Below are 16,822 nucleotides of genomic sequence, written 5' to 3' on the forward strand. Positions count from 1 at the left end.
CAGCACCAAGGTCTGTGTGTGTCTCGCTCTGTTCCTGTGCATAGGGGCATCTTGCATGTCTGTGAGGAGACCTGTGTGCTCTCTGGTGCACGCCCCAGGCTCGGGGACAGGCGTGCTCACCCGAGTGGCGTGGCATGCTTAGCGGGGGGGGGTGTGGGGTGTGTGTGGGGTGTTCCCACAGCTCCTTCTTGCAGGAGGGTCCAGCCCTGCTGCGGGGTGATGGCAGGTGGCTCGAGCATCTGCTGAACAGGCTGCGGGCTGGCTCCCGCGCCCCTCGCTGCCTGACATCCCTCATCACGCCTGGCTGCTGCTGCCTGCTCTGGGTCGTGGGCAGGGAGCCCGGGGGTGGGTCCAGATGCATGGGGTGGGTTGGGGAGAGCTGCCCGTCCTCTCGCCCGCTGCGCGCGGCAGTAGTCACGTCTGTGCCTGCTGAGACACGGGGTGTCTTGGGAACCCCCTCCTCCCTGTGGCCGGCTGGGCGGGTGGGCAGGGGGGCTGCACCGCCCCCCCCCCCCTCTGCTCTCCTTGGCCTCTGACCTTTGCTTCACCTTGAGCCTGTGAGACGCCATCTGTTTCACAGCAGCAGTTCAATGTGCAGCTCATTGTTGCGGGGCCCCGCCACAGTGGCAGACAATGGGGGCCCCCTCGCCCGTGCCATGCTGGGCTCGTCACGGCTGTCAGGCCTCCGGCGAGCCTCCTGGCTGCAGCCCGGCTCTTGCCACAGCGCCAAGCGGGAAGCCCCAGCCTGGCTGCCCTGTGCCAGGAGAGCGTGAAGCAGCACTGGGGCTGCTGCACCCCACCCTGGTGCATCCGTGCCGCCGGCTGCGCAGAACAAAGAGGCGGGCGGGAGGGCCCAGGGCTCTCGGGTAAGGCAGCGTGGGGTCTGCGGTGTGCAAGGAGAGGGGTTGTGGCTGCCGGACCCCCTTTTATATCCCTGTGTGGTGATTTCTGTGGGTCTTGCTTTGCCCTGTGAGTTGCCTCAGTCCCAGTGTAGTGGAGGTGTGAGTGGGAGCTACTGGTGGCCTCCCAGCCTGGCATGCTGGTGGTGGGGCTGGCTTTTCGGCATGCTGTGATCTTCCCAAGGGTCCAATATGCTTTCAGCTGGCATGTGGCAGGCTGGCAGCAGCTGGGCAGCCTGAGGCCGCTCTCCTGCAGTGGGAGAAGGTGCAGTCCCACATGCAGCCTACAAGAAATTCCCTGGTTTGGTGTCTGTGTCCTGAGGTCTCATTTCCTGCCTCATCTGTTCCGCACCTGTACCAACCCGGGGCCTGGCCGTGCAGTCACGCCTGGAGTGACTCGTGGTCTGTGTGTCCTTCTGCAGGTGCTGCCCACCGCCAACCAGTCAGTGCAGACCTGCTGCCTGCTCTGTCACCGGGAGCGCAAGGACTGGGGAGGGACGTCCCACAATGGGCTGGTTTCTCCGGGCGAGAGGCTGCCGCCGGACTTCGTGCCAACGCTCGTGCAGAACCTCCTGGGAGAAATGCCACTGTGGATCTGCCAGAGCTGCCGGAAGAGCGTGGAGGAGGAAGAGCGGCGGGCAGTGCAGGAGCAGGCCCTGGCGGTACGTGGTTACCGACCTGGGGTGGGAAGTCCCAGGGCGCTGACCACCCTATGGTGCTAGCTGGGTGTGTGGGTCCCCTCCTTGCTCAGCGCCTCAGTCATCCTCCCTCACTGCTCCCTGCAGCTGCATTGCCCTCCCCAGGGCTGCTGCTGGCTCCTGAGGCGGAGGCCGCAGTGGGGCAGAGCATGGTGCTGCTGAGGCTTGTCCGGAGGCTGAGGCTCCACACATGGAGCCTGTGCTGGGTTGGAGCCGCCTGCCTGGCGAGGCCGGCAGTGCTGCTAAATCTCTGCCAGCCCCACTTCACCCCTTCACCCTGTGCTGTGCTGCGTCCCCCTGGCCCCCAGGCTGCTCCCTGCCATTGCGCCAGCTCTCCCCAGAGCAGCCATGTGTGCCAGGGCAAGCACCTGCCTGTGCATGGAGCTCAGGGGAAGAGAAGCTCCCTCCTGCTCCGTTTTATTTCACCCTGGCCTGGTTTGAGTGGAACCAGAGCAGGTGTGTGGCCCTTGGCGTGGCCGTGCTGGTGGAGGCCCTGGGAGCCAGGCTGTGTTGGACACATGGGCTGTTTGCCATCCCCAAGACAATGACAGGAGCAGTTCCCGTGTGCTGAGCCCCTGCCTCAGGGCTCGGTGCTGATGCCACGGAGCCAAGGGTGTCTCCCAGCCCGCTGCTGCTACACTTGTGTTTTCCTTGCCAGGTCTCGTTATCCCACACGTCCTGCAAGTCGCAGTCTTGTGGGGGTGGCTCCCACTCCTCTTCCTCCTCATCCTCCTCCTCCTCTTCTTCCTCGTGTCACGGGAACTCAGGGGACTGGGACCCCAGCTCTTTCTTGTCTGCTCACAAGCTCTCTGGCCTCTGGAACTCGCAGCACAGCAATGGGGCCGTGCAAGGCAGCCCCCTCGGTGCCCCCCCTGCAGCACTAGGTGAGTTGGAGTCGGCTGTGGGGTTGAGCAGAGCTTTCTGCCGAGTCCTGGCTTAGGTGGCTTCCTTGTGGGCACGGAGCTGGTGGGCAGGGGTGGACAGGCTGGGCCTCCGAATATCAGTGCCGACGGGATGCCTGGGTCCCGTTGCAGAAGCAGAGGGTGCTGGGAGCTGACCCTAGCTCCTTTCTTCCAGGTGACAAGCACCCCGGCCTCACTCTCTCTCCGGAGTGCGCCAGCCAGGCGCCTGCCGTGGCGCCGGGGCTCAAGGCCTGTCCCTACAGCCACGCAGCCTCCCCCACCTCCAGCAGTGCCGCCCCGGGCTCGCCTCTGCCTACCTCACTCGACTTCTGCAAGACGCTGCCGAAGCAGTTCAAAAGCATGTGCCGGAGGGCCACCCCACCAGGTGCGTGCCCAGGGCCAGGGCTGGCCTCCTCCTCCCAGCCTGCTGTTCCACATGGCCCTCTCTTCCCCAGCAGCTTCCCCTTGCTCTGTTCTCCATGGGGCAGGGCTGAACCCTGGGGGTAGGCAGGGTGTCATCGAGGCCTCTTGTGAGAAGGGGTTGCTCCTAGCCCAAGCAACCCACTGCCTGTGAGGGAGGTAGGGGGAGGTTGTCCCACAGCAATATGGCCTGTGTGGAAGTGGTTGGTAGCTGCAAGCCTAGCCTGCACAGGGCAGCCAGTGTTTAACCACCTCTGCTCCTGCCCCTCCACAGGTGAGGCCTTCCACTCCTCAGAGCATCATCAGCACTCGGACCTCACTGCTCCTCCCAACAGTCCCACCGGCCTCCCCTCCCAGCCACCGGCGCTGATCCCCTCCAAGCAGACATCTGCCCACCCGGGGCCCTTCGGCTCCCCTCCCCACCTTCCGCTGGGCACTTCCCCGCAGGCCTCGCTCTTCCCTGCACCCAACACGCAGGCGGCAGCCCCGAAACCGGTGTCTGAGTCCCCTCCCACTGGCGCGGTCTCGCACAGCCCAGGGTCGTGTAAGAGCCCTCACCTGCCCCCTGCCAACGTGCCGCTGCTGAAGATGCCACCTCCGCTGTCGGGCTGCGCTCATCCCTGCAATGGGCACTGCAGTACTTCGCTCATCCCTCCTCCTGCCTCCCACCAGCTACCCAGCACAAACAGGTGAGTAGAGGAGCCCTGCCTACTTCCAGCCTCTCCTTGCTGGGCACCGTGTCCTTTCTCCCACCCCCAGCCACGGATGCGTTTTTCCCCGTGGAGGAACCGGCTGCCCTGGTGTGGTGGTGCAGAGAGCTGCTGTGTTTGTAGGCCAGTTCTGCTGCTACAGACCCCTGGTCTCTGAGGGTTGAGCTCTCTCTCCCTGTGTGTCTTCACCCTGCGGTTGTCCTTTAGTACTGTGGTGCAGAAGAGACTGTGCTTGCTCCTCCTCCAGCTAAAAGACCCCAAGGAACCGCCCGGTCAACCTGCTGTTGGCCAACAGGACCTTTGTCAGTGAGACCCGTCGGGCACCTGTGACACTGAGCAAAGGTCCTCGAGAAGATGAAGCCTGTGGACTTGTTCTGCTCGCCTGCTCCCCCAGCCCTCTCTGGGCTGCCTGTGCCCTGGAAGAGAGCACGCTGAGTCGCGGGTGCTGGTTCTTCTCCACTGGTTAGCGCGCTCGGCGCAGGGCCAGCCAGGTCCCGAGCTGGAGCTCGAGGAATGGTGCTGTGGGCCGTGCCCTGGCCTCCCTGCCTCTGAGCTGGGTAGTCTGTGCCTGTGGGAGCCAGGCCTGCCTGCACATGGGGATGTCTGGCAGCTGCATGCAGTTCCAGTGTTTCTCACCTGTGCTACCTGCCGCCCCCAGTGAGTACCGCTCCCTGCCCTGGAATCAGCTTGTGGCCTGGCAGGGGGACACTTGCTTTTTGGAGCTCTGGTGCGCCAGCCTCCTGCCTGCCAGAGGCCCTGGGGGGCAAGGAGCTCCAGATGTCTTCTGCTGTGGGCTCCTCCAGCATCTCCCCCGGAGGCGGAGAATGCAGGGGAGGGGGTTTGTCTGCCCAGCAAATCCTTCTGCTTGGGCACAGGCTGCCCTGGGCGGGGTGTTCCTACACGTGTAGTCTGGGGTAAGTGTGAGCCCCTCTGGCTCCTGCTCACCTCTTGCCCTTCTCCCCTTCTCCTCAGGGACCCCTCTTGCAAAGGGCACAAATTCCCAAACGGTACCAGCTGCCACCCGCCGCAGCCGTGCGAGGCAGATGAGGGGCTCGGGGAGGATGAGGACAGCAGCTCGGAGCGCAGTTCCTGCACGTCCTCCTCCACAAACCAGAAAGATGGGAAGTTCTGCGACTGCTGCTACTGTGAGTTCTTCGGCCACAACGCGGTGAGTGAGGGGCTGGTCTGCAGCCATCCCCAGTCCTTGCTCTCTGTTCTGCGGTGAGATGTTACTCAGTCCCTGTGCCGAGGTCTGGCCACGGCTGTTCCCTCTTTCATTTCCATCCTGCTTCATCAGCCTGCTGGTCCCCTTGCTCCCGACTCGCTGCCATCTGCCCGGCCCTGGGGCTTGGCACAGCCAGCCAGATTCTGTGGCTTTGCGGTGAAAAAGAGTTTGGCAGCGGCTGTGCCGACTTGTCTCACTGAGACCTCAGGGAATTGGAGCAGCTGGGGGAGATCAGTGGGGGGGCTGGTGGGGAAGCCGGGGCTGCCTGCGCGTCACGGCGGCTTCGCGGGGCTGCCTGGCTGACGGCGCTCACCTTCTGCAGCCCCCGGCCGCTCCAACGAGCCGCAACTACGCCGAGATCCGGGAGAAGCTGCGCTCACGCCTCACCAAGAGGAAAGAGGAGCTGCCGCAGAAACTAGGGCACAACAGCAGCTCGGGAGAGCCTGCAGTGGACCACCGCAACGTGGACGAGCTGCTGGACTACATCAACAGCACAGAGCCCAAGCCCTTGAACAGTGCCAAGGCGGCCAAGCGGGCACGGCACAAGCAGAAGAAGAAGGTGAGGCTGGGCAAAGGAAAGCACTGCCAGCAGCAGGCTGCAGGAGGGAGGTCAGTGCTTAGACGGTGCCCCTCAAAGGGGTTTTCACACCCATTTGGTTTTCTGAGCTCTGTCCTTGGCCCTGAGGTGACAGTGGTGCTCGGCATCGTGCAGGGCTTCCCCTGCCTCTGTACTGCAGAGTGTGGCCCAGCCTTCCCAGGTGCTTTGGGCCGCTCTGTTGTACCTGCTCCATGCCATGACTGACAAAAGACCACGTGTCCGTGGCAGGGAGAAGCAGGGCTGTGATGGCTCATGCTTGACAGCTCTGGGGTTTGCTGCCCGTTGGTGGCTGATACACAACTAGTCCTGTGGCTTGGCAGCCCAGGCCACACGTAATCCTCATGGCACCTCTGTTGCAGGAGAAGGAGAAAGCCCAGCTGGAGGCAGAGGCCCAGAAGCGGGCAGAGCGTGTCCCTGCAGCTGGCCAGGGCAGGGAGCCAGCCGAGGAGAAGCTGCTGGAGTGGCCAGAGCTGGAGCTGGAGCGGGTGAACAGCTTCCTCAGCAGCCGGCTGCAGGAGATCAAGAACACCATCAAGGACTCCATCCGGGCCAGCTTCAGCGTCTACGACCTCAACCTGGATGTCAACGACTTCCCCAAGAAGGCAGCTGTCCTGGAGCAGAAGAACCTGCTCTCCCACCTCAATGGCTCCTCCGACCTGCAGGACATAGACCTGGCCCTGGCCCCGCTCAGCCTGGGCCCCACCAAGAGCCACGCGCTGCTGCGGGGTGAGCTGGGCCCCCGATGGGGCGAGGGACCTGGGGAGCCGCCGCCAGCCCCTGCAGCCGAGAACGGCGTGGTGAAGCGCCTCAGCGCCGTGCCCAGCCTCTCCCGCATGATCTGGGTGCAGTCCAAGGCTGCGGACTCCGCTGTGGATGGCGGCGGGCTGAGCCCAGAGCCCAAGGAAGGACCGCAGCCCAAGGGACCGGAGTCGGTGCCTGCCGGGAGCCGGCAGCGGAAGAGCAAGCGGCAGAGCGGGCAGGCGAAGAAAGGGGAGGGTGCTGCCGTGGGGCCCGGGGGCCAGGCCCGGATGGAGAGCCCTGGTGTGAAGGGACAGGTGCTGGGAACCAAGCACCCTTCCAAGGCTGCTGCTCTGGAGCCGCAGCGGGTGGGTGGCTGTGCTGAGCCAGGGGATAGCGGCAAGGGGCAGCTCTGGGGCTGCGGCGCTGCCAGGCTGGAGAAGGAGAGAAGCAGCGAGTGGAAAGGCCGGAGGGGAGAGGGCAAAGTGGAGCTGCAGGAGCCGACGCAGCAGCAGCCGCCTGCTCTAGCCTCAGGGGACCGGCAGCTGCCCGTTCCCCCTGCCCTGGGGGGTTCCCCCCAGCCCAAGGGCAAGAGCAGGAAGAGCCGGAACAAGGTGGAGAAATCCAATACCTCGATAGGTGAGTGATGGGAGCACCACTCAGCCACTGTCCCTGCGGTGACCCCTTGCCCACCTGCTCTGCCAGCCCCCTGCACATCCAATGTCATGTCCCACCCCTCCCACCCTCCCCCTGGCAGTCCTGACCCTCTCTCTACTTTGCCAGATGATGTGTTCCTGCCCAAGGACCTGGACGGGGCAGAGATGGATGAGACTGACAGAGAAGTGGAGTATTTCAAGAGGTGAGGGGGCAGCCATGGGGCTCCGAGCCCTGATGGCAGGACTGAGAAGTGGGAAGCGGGGATGTTGGGGGCGTAGGGGCTGTAGCCTGACCGGATCCATCCTCTCCCTGCCAGGTTCTGCCTGGACTCGGCCAAGCAGACGCGGCAGAAGGTGGCGGTGAACTGGACCAACTTCACCCTGAAGAAAACCACTTCCAGCGCAGCCCAGTGAGGTGCGGGGGGGCCGCCCCCCACCCACGGCCGCTCACCTCTCCTCACTGTGCCCCCCCTGCCCCGCGGCCCTCTCCTCCTCCTCCTCCTTTGCCTCGGTGGGGTCCCCTCCTCCACGGGGGGCCCCGGTGCTCTCCTGCCCCGCGGGGGCTCCCGGTGCTCCCCCCTCATCTTCCTCCTACCCCTGTCCCCCCAACCCCCGCGGGGTGACCCCAGCCGTCCCCCCCCTCCCTCCGCGGGCGCCCGGCTCCCTGCGCCTCGGGGAAGGACCGTGCTGGACCCAATAAAGAACTTTTTAATTTTTTATTTTATTTAAACCCCGCTGCCTGCTGCTTTCTGCCGGGGAGGGGAAGCGGGGGGGGAGCGGGAACGGAACGGCCCAGGGTGTGTGTGTGTGGGGGGGGTTTGGCCAGCGCTGCGACCCGTCGGGTTGCGGGAGGAGGGATGGGGCGTGCCGGGGGTTGCTGGGCGACGACGCTCCGCCCGCTGAGCATCGCATCCGCTGCGCCGTGTTTCCTTCCGGGGCGGCGGCGCCATGGAGCCCGGGGCGGACAGGAAGGTAGGGCCGGTACCGGCACCGACAGCGCTGTTTCGGGCCGCCCCGGGCCGGCCTCACACCTCTCGTGTCCCCACAGAGGCAGCGTGAGGAGGCGGCGGCCGCGTCCGATCTGTCCGGGGAGGAAGATGATGACTACGTGCCCTACGTGCCCGTCAAGCAGCGCAAGCAGCAGATGGTAACGGAGCCCCGGTGCTGCCGGGGAGGGCTCCGAGCGTCCCTCTCGGGGTGCGGGCTCCTCTCACTCCGTCTTCGCTCCCTTCCAGCTGCAGAAGCTGCTGCAGATGCGGCGGAAGGTGGTGTCGGAGGAGGAGCAGCGGGACAGCGGGAGCGAGCTGCGGGGTGACGAGGATGACATCCCCCTGGGGCCCCAGTCCAACATCAGCCTCCTGGACCAGCACCAGCACCTCAAAGAGAAGGCGGAAGGTAGGGGAGAGCCTGGCAGCAGGGCTGGGTGGTTTTCAGGAGGGGCTGAAACCTCCTCACTCTTCCCCTGGCTCTCCCCCCAGCTCGGAAGGAGTCAGCCAAGGAGAAGCAGCTGAAGGAGGAAGAGAAGATCCTGGAGAGCGTGGCAGAGGGCCGAGGTGAGCAGTGGGAGCTCTGTGTCTCAGACCTGACAGCAGTAGGGGTGTGCACTCCTGGCATGGGATGGACAGGAGATCACACTGGGATCCTTCACTCAGTGTCCAACCACCCGGTTTAGCTGCGGTGGTGCTGTGACAGGCTCCTGGGCACAGTGAGGTGCAGTGTTTGGGTGTCTCTGTATCCAGAGGGGCTCTTGGGGGGTGTTGCTTTTCCTCCTCTGTCTCGGAGCATGGTGTCCCAGACTGCCTGAGTAGTTCTGCTGAGGTTAAGTGCATCTGGAGACAGAGAGCTTGCCCTGACCTCGTTGGTTTTGTTCCTGCAGCTTTGATGTCAGTGAAGGAGATGGCGAAGGGCATCACCTACGATGATCCGATCAAAACCAGGTGTGTTTCATGGCACAGAGGTTGAAGAGAACTAGAAGCTGTGCAGCCTCGTGGGAGGAGCACTGCTCTGCACCCACTGCTTTCTCTATTGCTCCACTGCCTGCCTTCTCACTGCTGTACACCAGAGTGAAGGCCCTTGAGCCACTTTGAACGCTACTTTTTATGCAGTTAAGCTTTTCTAGAGCATGTCTATGTTAAATTTGAAGAATTGAGGTGGATCTTCAGATCTTGGAGGTGACTAAGCTAGAGCAAGAGACAGGGAGCCTACAGAGCCAGAGCTGCTTGAGGGAGAGGTGGTCAAGATGTGTCCAAAAGATTTTCTGTTCTCAGCTGTTAGCATGGGACTTCTTACTGAGGCTTTGGGGAAGTGTTTAACACATGGAACTGGTGTGGATCTGCTCTGTGCTCACACCACAAAGCCCCTTGGAGTTCCCTGTTTTCCCTGGTGGGATACTGGAGCTCGACAGGGAGTTCCCCTGAGTTTCCATGGGGGCTGCTGCCTCCAGATCCCCAGCTTCATTGTGCACCGTGACGTTTCTCTGTTGCCTTCGCAGCTGGAGGGCACCTCGTTACATCCTGGGCATGTCGGAGGCACGGCATGACCGCGTGCGCAAGAAGTACCACATCCTGGTGGAGGGGGAAGGCATCCCGCCCCCCATCAAGAGCTTCAAGGAGATGAAGTTCCCAGCAGGTGGGTTGGGAGAGGAGCCTGGCAGGGTGGAGGGCAGTGGGTTTTTTTTTGTTGGGAACCACGTCAGCGAGCGAAGCAGTGGAGGTTTTAATCCTTAGTACTAGTGGGGTTGCAGCTGAAATTCCCAAGAGTGGCTGTGTCACCTCACTGCTGGGCCAAGGGGGATTGTCACCAGTGGAAGAGCTGCTGCTCGGACTAGCGAAGGAGGGAAAGAGGGGGAAGAGTTCAGGCCATGAATGTGGGTGTCCTCTGGTCTCTGACAGCTATCCTGAGGGGCCTGAAGAAAAAAGGCATCCAGCAGCCAACACCCATACAGATCCAAGGAATCCCCACAATGTGAGTGCTCTGTCCCCATCCCAGAGCAGGGAGTGGCTGCTCCCTGCAGCCTGCCCAGTGGGGTGTCCTGGGGGCTGTTCCCTGGTGACAGATGCACCCCACCACCTCGACCCTGGAAGTTTGGGCTGTTCTGTGATGCTCCTCCTCACCTTCAGCCCCATTTCTCTGCCAGCCTCTCAGGCAGGGACATGATTGGCATTGCATTCACTGGCTCTGGGAAGACCTTGGTGTTCACCCTGCCGGTGATCATGTTCTGCCTGGAGCAGGAGAAGAGGCTGCCGTTTTCCAAGCGAGAGGGACCCTACGGGCTCATCATCTGTCCCTCGGTGAGCGTTTGGGCTGCAGTGATGTGTGGGAGGAGGCATTGATTGATGTTCAGTGGCAATCACAGAGGCCTAGGAACCTCTGTGAACCTAAGAATGAGGAAGTGTTTTGTCTCTGCAGCGGGAGCTGGCCCGGCAGACCCACGGCATCCTCGAGTACTACTGTCGGCTGCTGCAGGAGGATGGCCTGCCCCCACTGCGCTGTGCCCTCTGCATCGGGGGCATGTCTGTCAAGGAGCAGATGGAGACAATCAAACAGTAAGGCTGCCTGGAAAGACTCTGGGGGGGCTGGAGCTGTGCTCTGCTTTGTGATGGGGGCCTAAGGGAGGGCGCTGTGGCTAGATGTCTTCAGGAGGCTGTGTGGAGGGAGGCGACGTGCCAAGCGGGTGTTACCTGCCCTGTGTGTTGCTGTGTGGACAGGAATCTGCCTGACTCTGGCTTTCTCTCATCCCACAGTGGTGTACACATGATGGTGGCAACCCCTGGCCGCCTGATGGACCTGTTGCAGAAGAAGATGGTGAGCCTGGACATCTGCCGTTACCTGGCCTTGGATGAAGCTGACAGGATGATCGATATGGGCTTTGAGGGAGACATCCGCACCATCTTCTCCTACTTCAAGGTACCCAGGGGTGTGATACAAGCATCCTGAAGCTCAGTCCCTCCCTCCTGTTTGGGTGAATGCTATAATCTTTGCCCATGCTGTGTTCCTTGCCCAGGGCCAGCGTCAGACCCTCCTCTTCAGTGCCACAATGCCCAAGAAGATCCAGAACTTTGCCAAGAGCGCCCTGGTGAAGCCCATCACCATTAATGTTGGGCGAGCAGGTGCTGCCAGCCTGGATGTTGTGCAGGTGAGGTCATTGGGTGCTTCTCCTGTGCCTGTGTGGGAGACCAGCCCCGTTCATGAGGACACTTGATGCATCCCTTGTCAGGGAGCTGGGGTTTGTGGCCCCCCATCCTGACAAGTTAAGGGACACTGAGCAATGGCAGTTTCTCTGCTGCCTGACTGATCCATCCCTGTGCTTGTTCCTAGGAGGTGGAATATGTGAAAGAGGAGGCCAAGATGGTGTACCTCCTTGAGTGCCTGCAGAAAACCCCACCACCCGTGAGTAATGTGTTCCAGCCACTCTCTCAGTGCATCTGGGGACACTGTGGGCAGCGGGGAGCTGGCAGCAGGGCCACCACTGCTCTGCTGTGTGGAGGGTGGGTGTGTGAGTGAGCTGTGCTCCGTGCATGAGAAGGCTCTGAGCCCAGAGCTGTTGTGTGCTCTGCTCAGCGAGAGGGCAGTGGGTTTCCCAGGGGACTGTGCTGGTGCCAGCCTGCAGAAAGGTGACTTCTCCATGATGTCTCTGCTGCCACAGGTGCTGATCTTCGCAGAGAAGAAGGCAGATGTCGACGCGATCCACGAGTACCTGCTGCTTAAGGGTGTGGAAGCTGTGGCCATTCATGGAGGGAAAGGTCAGTGAGGGTGTTGGGGAGGCTCAGACCACGCTGTGGCCCTGCCTGACCCTGCTCCTGCCAGGGCTGTACGTTGCCATGGGCGGTCCCAGCACACACCAGTTTGTGCTGGTGTGTGGAATGTAGAGGTCCCTCTGCCTGTTTATTTGGGGATAAGCTGCATAGGTCCTCTTGCTGGGGGAGCCCTGATTGAGCAGAGCTTGGCTCTGAGGCTGTAGTGGTTTCCACAAGAGGTAGGACTGTGAGCTCTGCCTTTGCTGATCTTCTCTGCTGGACTGTTGCAGATCAGGAGGAACGGACAAAAGCCATCGAGGCCTTCCGGGATGGGAAGAAGGATGTCCTGGTTGCTACTGATGTCGCTTCCAAGGGTCTGGACTTCCCAGCCATCCAGCATGTCATCAACTACGATATGCCAGAGGAGATTGAGAACTATGGTAGGCACAGGGCCCCGTGGGGGACCAAGGAGGGCACGGCAGGGTGGGCACAGAGGTCTGCGGAGCTCTGTGCTTGTCTCTGCAGTGGCTGGGGGCAGGGATGGTCTGTCACATTGTTGTCAGCCCGGCCTGATCCTGTCTTGTTCTCCACAGTTCACCGTATCGGGCGTACAGGCCGTTCAGGCAACACAGGCATTGCCACCACCTTCATCAACAAGGCCTGTGGTGAGAAACAGCGTGGGGCTGGGGGCTGCCTGGGGAGGGGGCTGTGGCTGTAGAATGCAGCTGGGCACTGGAGGTGCCTCTGCCTTGGTGAATGGGGTGATCCCAAGCGTGCCGGGATGAGTTGTGGTGGCCCGTGGAGAGGGGATGGTGGTGTGGGACAGCATCCCCCCAGCCCTGTGGGACTGTCTGATCGTGTCCCTGCCCCTAGATGAGTCTGTGCTGATGGATCTGAAGGCCCTGCTCCTGGAGGCGAAGCAGAAGGTGCCACCCGTGCTCCAGGTGCTGCACTGCGGGGATGAGACCATGCTGGATATCGGAGGTGAGACACCACAGGCTGGCACAGGGACCTCCCCCAGGGCTGCTGAGAGATCGGGGCCGCACACAGGACCCCCAATTCCCATCACTCCAGGCTCCCAGAGTGGTTCCTGTCTTCCTCCAGGCTGTCATTACCTGGCAGTGCCGGCAGCCTGCTGCTGCAGCAGTGGGGGAGATGCTGGCGTAGTTCCTCTGCTTCTGGGGTGGAGGGGCCGCTCTCATGGTGTGGCACAGCTCCCCCTGACCTCATCCCTCCTGTTGCAGGTGAGCGGGGCTGCGCCTTCTGCGGCGGCCTGGGCCATCGCATCACTGACTGCCCCAAGCTGGAGGCGATGCAGACCAAGCAAGTCAGCAACATCGGCCGCAAGGACTACCTGGCCCACAGCTCTATGGACTTCTAGCCAGGGCTGTGTGCTGCCCAGTGCTTCCCCTGCACAGGCCTCAGTTCCCTTTCGACCAGGGCAGCACCCCAGCTGCCTTCCCCTTTCCAAAGCCTGGGAGCTTGTCCTGTGCTGCCGTGGTCCCTTTCCCAGGCATTTGGCCACCAGGGATGTTGCCAGGTCAGCCCACGAAGCTCCTGCTCTGGGAGGAAATGTGTGGAGCTGTGCTGCAACAGCCCCTTCCATCAGCGGTGCCTTGGGCAAACAGGTAGCAGGGCCGAGGGGAGGGAGAAGTGCCAGGTGTGGTGGTTGACCTGTGGCTGCTGCCCCTGCCACCCTCCTGCAGTGGCAGGGCTGGGGTCTTTTATGTTGCTTCCCTCTGAAGCTCCTTGGATCCCCTGGGACCATCCCCTTTACCTCTTTTTGTACATCCTCAGCTGGTGGCTGTTCCCGTTGCCCCCAGATGCGCTCTGATGGGTGCCCCCAAATATGCTCTGATGCAGCCGGGGCGAGGCACTCCATCGGGCGGTCCCCTGTGTGCTTCCTGTGCTTTGCCTGCGTGTGTTCTGCCCCACTGCACCTCTGCGAGTGGGAGGGCGGACAGACGGACACCTCCTGTGGCCCAGCCCCTGACACTCATTCCACACACTGAAAAGGGGAAGTTGCTGAGAGAAGGAAGTCTGCCCCGTGCAGTTGCTTTGGCTGCAGCAGTCACATTTTCTCTGCCGCTGGTAGCCCGAGTCCCCGAATCCTTGCACTGGGCTGCCAGGGTGACACTGGGCCCATGGAGAGACCGGTGAAGGATGGGATCCTCTATGTACAGCACTGCAAATTCGGAAAGGTAAAGGGTGGATTTGGGGCTGGGTACAGGGTTTGACCTGATCTATTTTTTCACCAAGGCTCTGGGCCAGGCCCTTCGCAGCCTGGGAAGGGAGCTTGGAGCAAGACCCCTTGGAGCTGTCCCAGGGGGAGCCCTGGGCTCTCCCTGCGGCTGAGGGGACTCATCCGTGCAGGCACCTGCTCGGCCTTGCCCCTGCACACGGGGTCCCTCTTCTCGCTTGGTCACCACGCGATTCACAAGGAAGCAATAAACGTGTGTTAATGAGGCGCAGCTCCAGCGTGTGTGTGGGAGCCAGGGCAGCGTGTGGGCTGGGGCTCTGTGCCCAGCCCTCTGTCAGCCTGGGCCTGGGGCAGGGGGGTCCAGCACCATGCGTGGGGCACCCCTCACTGCTTGGCCTGCTGCCCTGTGTCCTTGGGGTGAGCACCGAGTGCCACAGCACTCCAGGCAGCGTGATACCATGGGAGGCCCCGCTGAGTTGAGCCAGCTTTAGGGAGCTGTGTGGTGGGTGTTGGTGGAGCCGGTCCCGCTGGCGTGCTGACCTTGCCTTAGTGGCATTCCCATCCCATCTGCCATGGCGGGGCGGCTGTGCCCATGGTGGGGGGGGCTTGGTGGATGTCAGGTACTACAAACGTGCTCTGACCTTCCTGCTGAGCAAGAGCCGAGTCCTGGTGCTGAAGCGGGCAGGCCTCACGTTGACGGGGCTGGTGCCCCATGTGTAGGCAGGGGATGGGCTGGCAGTGGTGGGTATTTTGGGTGCTTGGCTGCATCTGGTTTCTTCAGGGCGGAGGCTCTGCCTCACGGCCGAGGCACGCGGGGGCAGACGCCCCCTCTATCCCATGACAGGCTGGGAAGGTGCTGGTGCCGCAGGGCCTCCCCTGGGAGGAAGCGGGCTGCGAGCTGCAGGGCCTGGCTGTGCTCAGCAGATGTGGGGCTGCCAGCAGGAGCCTCAGCAGCTCAAAATGGCTTTAATTTGCATCGGGGTCTGTCCTGAGAACAGCTCAAGAGCTCAGCTGCAGTGACGGCAGGCCAGCGCTTGCAGTGGGGAACAAAGAGCAGGACCTGCTGCTCGCCGAGCCAGGAGCAAGAGTGACTCAGCCAGCGAGCTGTGCTGGGCTTGCTCAGAGCCTGACACCTCCTCCTTGACCCAGCTTTAGGACTGCCCTGCCCCGCAGCTCTGAGGGTCTGCACAGGTCCTGGCTCTCCATGCCCTCCTACAGCACCCAGCACGCTGGCAGGGAGTCCTTGTGCCCCCTCCTGCCCCACACGGCTCTCCCCAGCCCCTGGGTGGAGGGCAGTGCTGTGAAGACACAGCAAGCAGCTCCTTGCTGACCTTTGTTTTTTCCCCTGCCTGTGCCCTTCCCACACCCCAGAGGTCCTGGAGGAAGATGCGAGCGCAGCTCTTTGCCGCCAGCCCCTCTGGCGTGGCCCGCATGGAGAAGTTCGACGTGCGGGATGACGGCACGGCGCTAGAGAAGACCTCCCTACGGCGCTGTGCCCGACGGGTGATCCGCCTCTCAGATTGTGTCTCTGTGGGCCCGGCAGGCACAGAGAGTTGCCCCAAATCCACCGCTGCCTTCTACCTCACCACCACTGAGAAGAACTACGTGCTGGCAGCTGAGCAGCGGGATGAGTGGATCGCTCAGCTCTGCCAACTGGCCTTCCAGGTACCGCGGGGTCTGGCACAGCCAGGCTCCCTTGCCCTGCTCCTAGCCTGGCTGAGCCAGGGGTTTCCAGGGTGAGGGGGTGGATGGAGGGGGCTTGTGTTCCCCTGGTCTGGGGAGGGGCTGCATTCAAATCCTTCTGTTTCAGGGTGCAAAGGAGCCAGCGCGGAGCAGTGCGAGGACCCAGCCCAGCCCTGCTATCCCTATGGAGGAGAACTCCCTCTACTCTTCCTGGCAGGACCGTAGGTGCAGGGATGGCAGATGGGGCCGAGGTGGGCTCAGGCTTGGCACTGTGGTGCTGACTCCTCCCTTCCTCTGCTCCTGCAGTGACTGAATTCCCGGTACTGGTGGTTCAGACGGACGCAGCTGCCCGCTGTGGCCTGCATGGGCACTACGTGCTCTCAGCCCTTCCCCAGAGCTTGACGCTGAAGGACCCGCAGTCCCGACAGCCCCTGTTCACTTGGCCCTACCCCTTCCTCCGCAAGTTTGGCCAGGATCAGGTGCGTGCCTTGCCCCCCTCCCCCTCCCCGGGACTGCTGGCTGCTCAGGGTCGGTGCCAGCCCCTCACACTGCCATCTCTGCCTTACAGACGGTCTTCTCCTTCGAGGCCGGCCGCCGCAGCGACTCCGGTGAGGGCACCTTCACCTTCAGCACCCCAAGGGCCTCAGAGCTCTGCCGGGCTGTCTGCGCTGCCATCGCCTCCCAGCAGCAGGGCAAAGATCTCCCCGACCCCCCCCTCACTGCACAAGGCTCCGAGCCCCATCCCTGGGGCCCCGGGTCAGAGGAACCCCAGGCCGTCCTACCCCTGGGAGGGGCACAGTCTGCCTCCCATTCCCCTCTCCATTTCCCTCCCATGGAGTCAGAGGCCCCCGGCCCTATTGTCTATGCCTCCATTGCCCGTGGCCAGCAGCCCCATTTTGGGCCAGGGCAGCCAGGCCCTGGTGAGCCCTGGGCGCCGGGAAAGCTGCCCCCTGAGCATCTCTACGAGAACATCTTCTCTGCAGAGCTGGGTCCAGCCGGAACGCAGGAGGAGGAGGAAGAGGAAGAGAGGCAGTGGGAGCTAGGGTGCAGGCAGGCTCCAGAGGGCCATAGCACTGAAACAGGCCCTCTCTACGATAACCGGGCTGCCCTGGCTCAGCTGCCCCGGGGCAGCCCCCAGCCCCCTGAGCAGCACTGGGGCCGTGGGGGGCAGGAGATGCTGCCGGGGCGCCCTGGGCACAAGCCCCCCAGCAACCTCCGGGCCAAGCTGGTGCGGCTGCTCAGCCGGGAAACCCCCGGCCCGCGGGACTGGGCCTGAGCCCGGGACGGGTGCGGTTCGATGGTGCGGTGAATAAACAGCCTCGGCCAGACTCGGCTCTACCGGTGCTCCGAGGACGGG

General features: G+C 62.8%; 3 protein-coding genes across 3 annotated transcripts; all 3 read left to right on the forward strand.

The window, feature by feature from the left end:
• The first annotated feature begins 1,393 nt into the window (after positions 1 to 1,393).
• FAM193B (family with sequence similarity 193 member B) lies at positions 1,394 to 7,612 on the forward strand. The gene is given in 10 exon segments (XM_084268553.1): positions 1,394 to 1,561; positions 2,256 to 2,449; positions 2,452 to 2,481; positions 2,675 to 2,884; positions 3,194 to 3,608; positions 4,602 to 4,797; positions 5,177 to 5,413; positions 5,812 to 6,829; positions 6,974 to 7,049; positions 7,164 to 7,612. Coding segments are annotated over 10 exon segments (2,628 nt in total). The 5' UTR covers positions 1,394 to 1,406; the 3' UTR covers positions 7,261 to 7,612.
• Positions 7,613 to 7,794: 182 nt separating this feature from the next.
• Positions 7,795 to 13,091, forward strand: DDX41 (DEAD-box helicase 41; the record flags this gene model as incomplete). Its single annotated transcript, XM_084268580.1, has 17 exons — positions 7,795 to 7,818; positions 7,895 to 7,993; positions 8,082 to 8,241; positions 8,325 to 8,399; positions 8,723 to 8,783; positions 9,338 to 9,474; positions 9,738 to 9,810; positions 9,983 to 10,136; positions 10,255 to 10,391; positions 10,590 to 10,752; positions 10,850 to 10,981; positions 11,164 to 11,235; positions 11,492 to 11,588; positions 11,873 to 12,022; positions 12,176 to 12,247; positions 12,456 to 12,566; positions 12,827 to 13,091. 17 exons carry the CDS (start codon positions 7,795 to 7,797, stop codon positions 12,961 to 12,963), a joined length of 1,854 nt encoding a protein of 617 aa, XP_084124706.1. The 3' UTR covers positions 12,964 to 13,091.
• Positions 13,092 to 13,152: 61 nt separating this feature from the next.
• Positions 13,153 to 16,784, forward strand: DOK3 (docking protein 3). Its single transcript, XM_084268934.1, has 5 exons — positions 13,153 to 13,783; positions 15,154 to 15,447; positions 15,593 to 15,686; positions 15,772 to 15,944; positions 16,034 to 16,784. Exons 1-5 carry the CDS (start codon positions 13,727 to 13,729, stop codon positions 16,739 to 16,741), a joined length of 1,326 nt encoding a protein of 441 aa, XP_084125060.1. The 5' UTR covers positions 13,153 to 13,726; the 3' UTR covers positions 16,742 to 16,784.
• The last annotated feature ends 38 nt before the right edge of the window (positions 16,785 to 16,822 follow it).

Source organism: Gallinula chloropus (genome assembly GCF_964237585.1).
Source record: "Gallinula chloropus genome assembly, chromosome: 10".
Taxonomy (NCBI): domain Eukaryota; kingdom Metazoa; phylum Chordata; class Aves; order Gruiformes; family Rallidae; genus Gallinula; species Gallinula chloropus.

Coding starts and splice junctions, on each gene's coding strand:
- DOK3 (XM_084268934.1), top strand. CDS start 13,727: ATGGAGAGACCGGTGAAGGATGGGATCCTCTATGTACAGCACTGCAAA. Junction 15,448..15,592: donor TCTGCCAACTGGCCTTCCAG/GTACCGCGGGGT, acceptor CTTCTGTTTCAG/GGTGCAAAGGAGCCAGCGCG. Junction 15,945..16,033: donor GCAAGTTTGGCCAGGATCAG/GTGCGTGCCTTG, acceptor TCTGCCTTACAG/ACGGTCTTCTCCTTCGAGGC.